Source organism: Oncorhynchus clarkii, chromosome 17 (genome assembly GCF_045791955.1).
Source record: "Oncorhynchus clarkii lewisi isolate Uvic-CL-2024 chromosome 17, UVic_Ocla_1.0, whole genome shotgun sequence".
NCBI classification, from domain to species: Eukaryota; Metazoa; Chordata; class Actinopteri; order Salmoniformes; family Salmonidae; genus Oncorhynchus; species Oncorhynchus clarkii.
Window position 1 is genome coordinate 36,177,515 of NC_092163.1, and position 12,043 is coordinate 36,189,557.

Sequence of the window (12,043 nt, forward strand, 5' to 3'; positions counted from 1 at the left end):
GCCGTGGACACACTTATCGGTGGACTTTCTTACCGACCTTCCCCCGTCCCAGGGAAGTACTACAATCCTGGTCGTTGTGGATCGGTTTTCTAAGTCCTGTCGTCTCATCCCGTTGCCCGGTCTCCCTACGGCCCTGCAGACTGCTGAGGCCTTGTTTACCCATGTCTTCCGGCACTATGGGGTGCCTGAGGACATCGTTTCTGATCGGGGTCCCCAATTCACGTCCAGAGTATGGAGGGCGTTTATGGAGAGACTGGGGGTCTCGGTCAGCTTAACCTCAGGTTTTCACCCCGAGAGTAATGGGCAGGTGGAGCGCGTAAATCAAGAGGTGGGCAGGTTTCTGCGGTCCTATTGCCGGGACCGGCCTGGTGAGTGGGCAAGGTATGTTCCCTGGGCTGAACTAGCTCAGAACTCCCTACGCCACTCCTCAACTAACTTGTCTCCTTTTGAGTGTGTGCTAGGTTACCAGCCGGTCCTGGCTCCATGGCATCAGAGCCAGACCGAGGCCCCTGCGGTGGAGGAATGGGTACAGCGCTCCAAGGACACATGGAAAGCCGTTCAGGACTCACTACGGTTAGCGGGCGAACGGCAGAAGAGGAGCGCTGACCAACACCGCAGTGAGGCCCCCGTGTTTGCACCGGGGGACAGGGTCTGGCTCTCGACCCGGAACCTGTCCCTCCGCCTGCCCTGTCGGAAGCTGGGGCCGCAGTGTGTGGGGCCGTTTAAAGTCCTGAGGAGAATAAACGAGGTGTGTTACAGGTTACAACTTCCTAGGTATTACCGTATTAACCCCTCGTTTCATGTGTCTCTCCTCAGGCCGGTGGTGGCTGGTCCCCTGCAAGAAGGTGAGGTGCCTGAGGTCCCTCCGCCCCCCCTGGACATCGAGGGGTCCCCGGCGTACACAGTTCGGGGCATTCTGGATTCGAGACGCCGGGTGGGGGGCCTACAGTACCTCGTGGACTGGGAGGGGTACGGTCCGGAGGAGAGATGCTGGGTTCCGGTGAGGGACATTTTGGACCCTTCTCTCCTGAGTGATTTCCACCGCCTCCACCCGGATCGCCCAGCACCTCGTCCTCCGGGTCGTCCTCGAGGACGGTGGCGGCGCGCTGCGGGGGCCGCGCGTCAGGGGGGGGGTACTGTCACGACTTCCGCCGAAGTTGGCTCCCCTGCCTGTTCGGGCGGTGCTCGGCGGTCGTAGCCACCATCGATCCCTTTTTCGTTTGTCTGTTGGTTTTGTCTTATTAGTTTCACCTGTGTGTATTTTAGTTTATTGACGTCCTTATTTATAGTAGGTTGTCCCGCCCTTGTTTCGTGCGGGATTGTTTTGGTTTCATGTATTTTAGTGATTACGTATCGTGCTATTTGCTCCGATATATCTTAATCCTGTGTTGGATTATTTCACCCGTGTTTTCGGGTTTTCAGTGTTTGTTCCGGAGAATAAACTATCGACTCATTGCACCTGCTCTCTGCGCTTGATTCCACCTACCTTGTGAATACGTGACATTGTCATTGTGGGGTATTGTGTGTAGATTGATGACATTTATTTAATACATTTTTAGTAAAGGCTGTAACGTAACAAAATATGAAAAAAGTCAAGGGGTCTGAAACTTTCCGAATGCACTTTATAGGTTACAATAGATTTAGGGTAGATACAATACATCAGGGCCCTACTTTAGCATTGATTTGTTAGGCCTTTGCCCATGCAAGTTATTCCTTCAATAGCGTCTTAGTAGGAATGTCGTACAATAGGAAAAGATTATGAAAATGCAGGAGTATTGGGAAGTTCATGTTAAAATATACTCTTAAAGGCCTCATAATTCTTTGCAAAACCGGTTGTTCCAGTGTTCCACTTTCACAACAAATGAATTGATCTCATATTAATGTACTGTGAGGGATGGTTGAAGTCCTCACCTTGAAGAAGTCATGGCCGTGGTTGAGGAGTAAGCTGTCTGACTTGGGTTTGTTCTTGCTGTAGAGGGCGTACAGACCAAAGCACTCTCTCTGGATAGAGGAAAAACAATCCAAGCAACAAAGTTGAAACATTGGATGAAAATGGGTCTTTCTGCCTCGTTTTCAATTTCCAATGAAAGACAACAGAACATATCCCTATGTTTCATATTGTTGGGAAAACAGGAAATGGGATAAAACATCTTAGGAAATTCCCAGGAACTCTGTCTAATCTCCAGTGTGCACATCTGGAATATTTTAGACAGTGGTAGACACTGCCTGCTTGTTGATTCAACAAGATTTTAATTGAACTGACTTGTGGCATGCGGTCCACATCACTTGTTGGTGACTGCAGATCACAGATAAGATACAAAAAAAGTCTGAATCGTCTCTCACCCCAATAGGTTGTTGTTGATTGTTTGTATAAGAGCAGTTGGATTACAAGATACTGTAATACCAGTGTTACTTTTCTTTTAACTTCCCTGTGAAGTGATGGGGACACTACCCTGGAAAGGGTGCCGTCCTTCACTTAAACCTATCATCATCATCATCATCATCATCACAGTTTTTGATCTTGAAAACTATAAAACAATTGATGTTTTATTGATGACTTATGAACAACATAATGAAAGATTTTTTTGAGTGAAATATCCCTTTAATGTTAGTTATCAAACGGTTAAGGCACGTAACTATGGGAACCCACATGTCGTAGGAAGCTGCGTCCCACCCTGAAGGGCTCTCGGAGGCAGCCCTCCAGCTCTTTCAGGAAGTGGTGTCGATGGAAGTCATGGAGCTTCTCCAGGTTGCCGAAAATGCTCCCCCTCTGGCCCCTTAGGTCCTGAGGCACGTCAGGCCTCTCCAGCTCGGGGAAGTAGTGCTCTCGGACATAACCTAGAGATCGTACATACTCCCTCTCAGTCAACAAGAGCTCCTCCATGATCCTCTGCAACTTCCTGTCCACACAAGAAACATGGAATAGGGATTTTTTAAAGATTTATACAAAGCATTCGCAACATTTAAGAAACATACATGCCAAATATAGACCATATATTGTGTTCCCTACAGGTTATAGAAAAGAAAATAAGCTTTCCATTCAGCCCTGCCTACCTACAGGTTATGGAAAATGTGATCTTTTAGTTTTTCACCAGTAGATTTTCTCAAGGAGAACGCTTCCACTTCTCAGCCAAAGATAATAAAACAAAAACACTACAGTAACGTCTGCAAAAACACTACAGTAATACTACATTATACCTCAATCAGCAAAAACACTACATTTATTACAGTATATACTACAGTTCTTTTACTACTTCAGACCCCTTTTTCCACATTCTGTTACATTACAGCCTTATTCTAAAATGTATTAAATGAACTTTTCCCCCATAATGACAAAATTAAAACAGGTTTTAGACATTTTTGCTAATTTATAAAATAAAAAATAAAAAAATACCTTATTTATGTAACTATTCAGACCCTTTGCTACGAGACCTGAAATTGAGCTCAGGTGCATCCTCTTTCCATTGATCATCCTTGACATGTTTCTACATCTTCCTTGGAGTTCACCTGTGATAAATTCAATTGATTATCATGTCTATATAAGGTCCCACAGTTAACAGTGCATGTCAGAGCAAAGAACAAGACACGAGGTCGAAGGAATGGTCCGTAAAACTCCAAGACAGGATTGTGTTGAGACACACATCTAGGGAAGGGTACCAAAACATTTCTGCAGCATTGAAGGTTCCCAAGAACACAGTGGCCTCCATTCTTAAATGGAAGAAGTTTGGCCGCCCGGCCAAACTGAGCAATTGGGGGAGAAGGGAGTTGGTCAGGGAGGTGACCAAGAAACCGATGGTCACTCTGACAAAGCTCCAGAGTTCCTCTGTGGAGATGGGAGAACCTTCCAGAAGGACAACAATTTCTGCAGCACTCTACCAATCAGGCCTTTATGGTAGATTGGCCAAACTGAACCACTCCTCAGATAAAGGCACATGACAGTCCGCTTGGCGTAAGCCAAAAAAAACAAGATTGAACTCTTTGGCCTGAATGCCATCTGGAGTAAATCTGGCACCATCCCTACAGTGAAGCATGGTGGTAGCAGCATCATGCTGTGGGTATATATTTCAATGTCAGGGACTGGGAGACAAGTCAGAATCGAGGGAAAGATGACTGGAGCAAAGTACAGAGAGATCCTTGATGCAAACCTGCTCCAGAGCAATCAGGACCTCAGACTGGGGCGAAGGTTCACCTTCCAACAGGACAACGATCCTAAGTACACAACCAAGGCAACGCAGGAGTGGCTTCGGGACAAGTCTCTGAATGTCCTTGAGTGGCCCAGCCAGAACATCTCTGGAGAGACCTGAAAATAGCTGTGCAGCGATGCTCCCCATCCAACCTGTAAGAGCTTGAGAGGATCTGCAGAGAAGAATGGGAGAAACATCTCAAATACAGGTGCCAAGCTTGTAGCATCATACCCAAGATGCCTAGAGGCTGTAATTGCTGCAAAAAGTTGCTTCAAAGTACTGAGTAAAGGGTCTGAATACTTATGTAAATGTAATACGTTTTTTTATTTTTAATACATTTTGTAACATTTTTGAAAAACCTGTTTTTGCTTTGTCATTATGGGGCATTGTGTGTAAATTGATGAGGGGTTTTTTAATAAGTCTAATCTAACAGTGTGGAGAAAGTCAAGGGGTCTGAATACTTTCCGAATGCACTGTATATTATAGTTTACTGTAAATTACAGTATAATACAGTACATACTAGTGTTCACTGTAGTGTCTTTGGAGACTTTAGCCCGCAAAAAACACTACAGTGAATACTATATTGTTTACACTATAGTATTTTTTCATGTAGGTATATCCTAATAAAGTGTGACTGGTATACTTAGTGTAGTTATTGTCAAGGTTTCAGGCAAATAATCTTCATCTGAAGACCCAAAGAAAAACCATCTCTATGCTGCCCTTCTACTAACACTGCATGCTGTAAATGTCATTTGTCACTCAGTTGCTTATTTAAACTGCCAGTAAGCATGATATCAAGACTTGTTTCCCAGATCCATTTCAATAACAATGCCATTTTGTTTGTCTGAATTGCAGATTGTGAATAACTCTTGGGTGACTGTTGGCATGTTGGTTTTATTGGAATTTATGGGGAAACATTTGCATGTTATTTTGGGATTGCTTTTCTCATAGCTGTTGAGAAGGGGGAGGTGCATCACTCACAGAACATTGTTGCCATTATCTTCAGCTTGTGTGTCGGCCAATGACGAGACATTCTGGGTCCTGTCACCAGTCGGGTCACAGGGGTCAAGGAAGGACACTGAAGACACCTCTATGGGGTCACCATCTTCTCTGTCATCGTCTCTTTCCCCATTTGTCCTACAGCAGGAGTTGCAAGAGCAGAAGCTTCCATTATGGGAGATATCATAAGGGTTTTGGGGGGACTGCAGGGCCACTACTGAGGGCTGACTATGGGAGTGTCTTGCCGACAAGGGGGAGGAGCCATACTTTGAGGACAGGGGAGAGCTGATACAGGAACCCTCACTCAGGGATCCCCCCAAAGTGCCATGTTTCCATGGAAACGCCTCACACCCAGCAACCAGATCCCCCGTTTTGAGGTCCGTCTCGCTGTGGTGCCTTCCTGGTCCACCATCTCCATCTTGGGACACCGCTGGTGTCAGTTTCCCCTCTATGCCGGGGGATTTGGCCAACTGGGATGCTTCTTTGGCTCCTTTGCTCCTTTTCAAGTCATCTTTGAAAGGGAGGTTAAAGCATGCAATGTTAGCGCTGTGCCTAGCACGGCTGTCTCTGCTCTCCATCTGTTCCACGGAGGCCCTCCCTGAGTTATTGGCCATATCGGCCACCCCTGGAGGGGAGTTTGAGGCTTGGGTTAGGGAGCAAGGGGCCACAACCACCTCCTCCTTGTCTTCCTCCTCTTTCTCCCTCTCCTTCCAAGTCTCCAACACCCTGTCTTTCACTTGAGCTCCACCAGCTGTGAGCTGCTGCTGGTATTTGTTGGCTGCATTCCCCTGCTGCAGCCTCTCCCCCAGCCGCTGGCTGACTTCCTGGCACTGGACCCAGGTCGCATTCCACAAATTCATCCCCCTGGAGCTCTTCACGCTGCAGGCTTTGATCTTCTGGAAGTGTCGGGACGAGAAGCAGTTACCCAATCTCTCCTCGTAGGTCTTAAGCATGCTTAGACAGGCTTTGGCAGGATAGCACCCTGTCTCTAGTTGCTCAAGATATTGCCTGCATTCCTTGGCGAGGGCAGCAGCCTAGAGGAAACAATACAGAGATCAGTGTTATTTCAGAAGTGTTGGAGAAGTTAGAAGTGTTTTTATTTGTGTGTATCTTGGATGGGGTGTCAGGGTTCTGAAAAGATTGATGGGAATATTGATGACTGTTGTGGCTAGGGGTTAAAGGGGTGGCCTGTCCGTATATTTTAGAAATGTATCAATCCTTCCTTCAGTTCCTCAGTTCATACGTGATATGAGTTACAACAGACAACATGGTAGTGGTGCTCAAAGTATGGTTGGAAAAAGGAAGCAGAGTTAAGGTCAATTTCATATCAATTCGCATTAGTTGACATTCCTCCATAAAAGTCAGATACATTTCTGGCAATTGGGAGGAATTTAAATTGAATTAAGAAGGTAAGGACTTAAGAAAGGAAGAGAAGGAATGGACTATTTTTCGGAGTATTTTGACAGGACCAGGGTCTTCCTCAACTAACCTCTTCACAGAAGCGGTAGACATGCACCATGTTGTCAAGCTCGGTACGCCGTTGCTCAGCGCGCAACATAAAGTCGGCCATATTAGATTTGAACGTGTTCATCACAGTCCTAAAAACCTCCGTCTCGGGGTTGGAGTTGGTGGAACCCAGAATCTTCTCCACCTCCATCACCAGGGTCAAGGTCTTCTGTTTCTTCTCCTATGATGAACAACAAAATATGTCAACATTTCCACCACCATATTTTACAGTAGGGTTATTTTCTGCCCATGCACCCTTATCTCAACGCTAAACCCACCACTGGTGTGCATGGCAAAATAACTCTATTTTCATGTCATCCTACAAATGTAGATGCCTGGAGTGTAATCGGTGCTATGGTCAAATGACATGAAAATAGAGCTCTATGGCTACACACACCAGTGATGGGTTTGGTGTAAAAATAAGGATGCATAAACAGGAAAGAACCTCAGATTTTTTTATGTAATTGGGCTCTTTTGCTTCCATTGACGGGCCTTGTTAAGGTCAACGACATCATGAACTTTACCCAGTACCAGGACATTTTAGCCAATAACCTGGTTGCCTCTGTCAGGAGGCTGAAACTTGGCTGCAAGTGAAACTTCCAGCAACCCCAAGCACACATAAAAATCACCAAAGAAATTGTTAATTTAACACAAAAATCTACATTTTGTATGTCTCCGGACTTGAAACCCATTGAAAACCTGTGGTTTGAATTGAAAAGTGCAGATCAAAGATATCAAGGATCGGGAAGGCTTTTGTATGGAAGAAGGGTCTAATATCCCTAATGTGTTCTCCAATATTATAAAACCATTTACAAAACCCAACTGTACCTTGGCTTGAGTGAGGATGGTGTCAAAGCGCTGAAGGGCTTGGTTCACACTCTCCAGTGTGTCCTCAGTGGAGTTGGAGAACTTCAGCCATTGCTCTCCTTCTGTATCAAACCATGCCTTGGCCTACAAAAGGTACAAATTCAGATATGCAATAATACATCATAAGGCATACGAACAGACCGGGGTGAAAAGAGTATTAGTTTTCTTTCAATAATGTTAGGTGTGCTTGATTCAGCAAGAGCAAGCAGGCACAGTTCCTTAGTGACAAGGAAGAAAGTATGTACTACACAATATACAGTACTTCTAGCTGAATGTTCTGTAAGGTTAGAACCTCCTGACCTACCGTGTTAAGATTTGACTCCGCCTCCCTGAGTTTGAGCAGGAAGTCCAGATACTGTAGTGATTCATTGGACTTCATCACCAGGGTGTGAACATTCTCCTCCACCTGGTTATATAGGACCGTCACCGAGTCCAAGGCATCCCTGTAATGAGAGTTGGACGTTGTCAAACATTCACTCCAGTCCCTTACCTCTCCAACTTGATAGATTATGTGTGGTCAGTGGTGTTCTGGCAGAAAAAGGCTGCCTTGGTATTACCTAGATCCCTCAAACTCATCTCCGGACCTCGGGGCTAGTTTCACTGCATTTTTATTTTATTGTTCCCCTCTAATCAGGGACTGATTTAGACCTGTGACACCAGGTGTGTGCAATTAATTATCAGGTACAACAGAAAACCAGCAGGCTCCGGACCTCGTAGGGGTAAGAATTGAGTACCCCTGACATAGATGGTTGCTACCATAGAGATGGATAGAGGGTTCACTTGCCAAGAAGCCTGTTTTAGAATGGGCAATGCAACGGACTGGGTAGGTGGGACATAGAAGCAATCAAATATAGTTGTGCCCTCTTTCCATCTCTAAGGGTGCTACACACAGTTAATCACAACCATTTATGAATCAGATAAATAACAGTACCTGTAGTCGTCGGACTTGGTAAATCGAAACTCCTCCCTCCTCATTCTGGTCAGAATGGCCCCACCTTCTCTCTGTAAAGGGACCAATCGGGCATCCTGCAGAACTTCTTTCATTGAGGTCTTCTGATCTTGAATAGATCGCTGAACATCCTGAACCAAAAACAACGCAATGTAAAAAAAAGTCGGCCCCGAAAAAATAATGCTATAGACTTTTAATTTATAATTGTAATGAGCTACCTGGGCGGTGTCCGTTTTTGGATTACCATCAATTTTCTTGATTGCTCTATGTAGTAAATGGGCTGCCCCTTGCAAGTCCGACACAAAGGAAACCAGTTTCTGAAACAAAGGAAAAAGATTTTAGGATCCAGACTCATCCAAAACAACGCCGATACAATAGATTTTGTCGATTGATGCTTCAGAATAGCAAAGACAACAGCCACACGAGTGCGAACAAGTTCACTTCCAAACCGATTTCTTGCCCACTAAAGCCATTTATAAATATTATACTGTACCTGGTGAAACTGCAGCCAATCAGTGTGGCTGTAGGGAAAGTTCCCACCTAGGTCAGAGGTCAGCTGTTGTCCCTCCACCATCTTGTGCAGGGCCTTTAGAGAGGTCACCACTTCCATCTGATTGACAGGAGGCATTTTTATTATTTTCCCTTTATTTAACTAGGCAAGTAAGTTAAGAACAAATTCTTATTTTGAACGACGGCCTCGGAACAGTGGATTAACTGCCTTGTTGATAGGCAGAACGACAGATTTTTAGGGCAATAGGGCTATATTCTGTATACCAACCCTACCTTGTCACAACACAACTGATTGGCTGAAACTCATTAAGAAGGAAATCAATTCCACAAATTAAATTTAACAAGGCACACCTGTTAATTGAAATGCATTCCAGGTGACTACCTCATGAACCTGGTTGACAGAATGCCAAGAGTGTGCAAAGCTGTCATCAAGGCAAAGGGTGGCTACTTTGAAGAATCTCAAATATAAAATATTTTGTTTAACACTTTTTTCATTACTACACGATGCCATATGTGTAATTTCAAATATTTGATGTTTTCACTATTATTCTACAATGTAGAAAATAGTAAAAATAAAGAAAAACCTTGGAATGAGTAGTTGTGTCCAAACTTTTGACTGGTACTGTATGTGCTTTCTGACCTGTAGCCCAGGGTGTCTTTCAGGGCGAGGGCTTGTGTCTTTATCCACCAGTATCAACACACTATGGACTGCATTCAGGGCTTGTTCCTTTGGGGCCGACCAATAAGGAAACATGTCAGGACTAAAGGCATCATGCAAGGTCATCATAATGTGTTCTTCACTCTCGGGATTCACATGTGTATGTGTCCCCCAATATGTGTTTAAATGGTCGGTAAATATCTATGATAGAAAATGATAGATCATTATCAATGACATGATTGACTACTGTGCAGTGGACAGAAATCCCTATGAATTCATATAGGATACATTTAGTGAAGTCAGTCACGTGCAGCAACCAAAATCTCCTTGTGAACTTCCCAAGACACGGCGATCCCCAAACTATCATTAACTGCAGCAACAATGCTTTATTTGACTCAGAGCAATAGCTTGTGTTGTATGACCTGTTGTTGTCATCTATGCCATGTTGTCTTTGTTGATAGTCTTTTTTTTTACCTCAGTGCTTGAGAATGCAAGAAAAATCTGGCAAAAGCCCAAAATGTGAACTAAACTGATCTGAACTGATGAACTGCTTGACCTGCCGCCATATTGCATTGGAACGGTGAGTAACTAGATACACCACAATCCGCTCTCTATCTCCAAATCTAAATGGGTGGATTACGGTTTAATAGTTGACTTATTGTGATGTGATGACTCATATTTTCCTAACCTGAACCATCATTAGGGCTTTGTAGAAGAGGGAGGGAGGGTGCATCTTCCTGGCATTGATCACCACTGTCATTCCCAGGTCCCGGACCTCTTTTCTAGAAAAGAAAAAACAGGGAAGCATGTTGTGGCACATTTAAAAGTTGTTCACACTGTCCTGGAATTCTCACTCATCAGATCGAAGTGTTATTTGAGCGTTTTTAGTGGTTTCACCTCTCCTCTCCCACTGACTGTGTCTGTCCGTCTCATGCACGCACATGCACTACATGCACTACATGCACACACAGTCCCCCCCCCCCCCCCCCCCCACACACACACACACACACACACACACACACACACACACATGCCTCACCGTAATTGCTCCATCTTAGGTTACCAGTTGGGTCTGTCTGTTCTTTAGAAGACATGCATACCAGATAGTTGGCAGTCAGCCTATGGCCTGCGGGCAATAGTGTTGTTATTGTGGTTTGTCAGGACGGGATGCCTCTTAAAAGGTTAAATGAGGAACATTCCCGGGAACGACGTTAAAGGGCCAATCTGTTTTAACGAGACAGCCGTCACCTTGAAATTCAATGTGTGTCCATTGAAGCTGTGTAAAGAGATTAGATTGTAAAATGTGTATTATGAGGACGTTTGGCTTTTAAACACCTCCGGCTGCGAGACCAGTGTCAGCTGGGGGTAAAGCTATAGGGTTAACTGAGAACACAGTGGATGACATGTCTTTGTTTCTTCATCAGTTTAAGAAGTGGGAGACTATGGCCCTGTTCAAATACTTTACAACTGCATCTTTCCTTCCTTCCTTCCTTCCTTCCTTCCTTCCTTCCTTCCTTCCTTCCTTCCTTCCTTCCTTCCTTCCTTCCTCCTTTACCTCCTTCCTTCCTTCCTCCCTCCTTTACCTCCTTCCATCCTTCCTCCCTCCTTTCCCTCCTTCCTTCCGTCCTTCCTTCCTCCCTCCCTCCTTTCCCTCCTTCCTTCCTTCCTTCCTTCCTTCCTCCCTCCCTCCTTCTGCCATTGGAGTAATCACTGATATGATTGAACAATTTCACAACAAACCATGTCAGTTTCGCTGATAAGTTCAAGGAAGGGTGGAAGGAAGGATACATTATCAATGTATTCGAAAAGGGCATAGTAGGGTTGCATGAGACATAAGATTAGTGGTATTTCACTGCCCTCCTGTGGTGAAAAGATATAGCCACAAATCCATGTAAAATGTTTTGACGGCATGCATTAAAAAGTGATGAGAGGGTTACCTAAATGACTTCCAAACCATGTAGAATATTTACTTCCATTTCATAGTGTGTTTACAATACGTATTACAAGGACACACGAAAAAAATGCACGAATCACAATTATAGTAAGGTAAGAGTGGACAGAACAGGGCCTGGTTTCCCGATAGCGATGGAATTTAGGCTTCCGAATATGTAACATGATTCCCAAAACACCACAATGAAAGAACGTTTGGCTAAATGCGTTGTTGATACTGATATCATCAAAACAACAGCATTGCTGATCTCGGATCAACTTTCTCCAATCAAATCTTACTTTAACATTAGAATTATTACACAATACCGACGACGGATCAGCTCCTAGAGAGATATTATCGCCCAGGCTTATATCGCTGCAACTATTGTGGAAGCTTATTCTAAAGCTAAACCAATAATAATGCATTAAATCACAGATTTG

General features: G+C 44.5%; 1 protein-coding gene across 1 annotated transcript in view; it reads right to left on the reverse strand.

Annotated features, from left to right (window-relative positions):
- The window catches only part of LOC139370753 (pleckstrin homology domain-containing family G member 4B-like), a 58,201-nt gene that overhangs the window by 16,858 nt on the left and 29,300 nt on the right, over positions 1 to 12,043 (reverse strand). The window contains exons 6-16 of the mRNA XM_071110440.1: positions 10,362 to 10,455; positions 9,656 to 9,742; positions 8,999 to 9,115; positions 8,724 to 8,822; positions 8,488 to 8,636; positions 7,861 to 7,999; positions 7,518 to 7,640; positions 6,673 to 6,870; positions 5,166 to 6,217; positions 2,651 to 2,900; positions 1,912 to 2,001 (exon numbers count right to left, since the gene is read on the reverse strand). Of these exons, the coding sequence (XP_070966541.1) occupies positions 1,912 to 2,001; positions 2,651 to 2,900; positions 5,166 to 6,217; positions 6,673 to 6,870; positions 7,518 to 7,640; positions 7,861 to 7,999; positions 8,488 to 8,636; positions 8,724 to 8,822; positions 8,999 to 9,115; positions 9,656 to 9,742; positions 10,362 to 10,455 (2,398 nt within the window). The remainder of the gene's footprint in view (positions 1 to 1,911; positions 2,002 to 2,650; positions 2,901 to 5,165; positions 6,218 to 6,672; positions 6,871 to 7,517; positions 7,641 to 7,860; positions 8,000 to 8,487; positions 8,637 to 8,723; positions 8,823 to 8,998; positions 9,116 to 9,655; positions 9,743 to 10,361; positions 10,456 to 12,043) is intronic.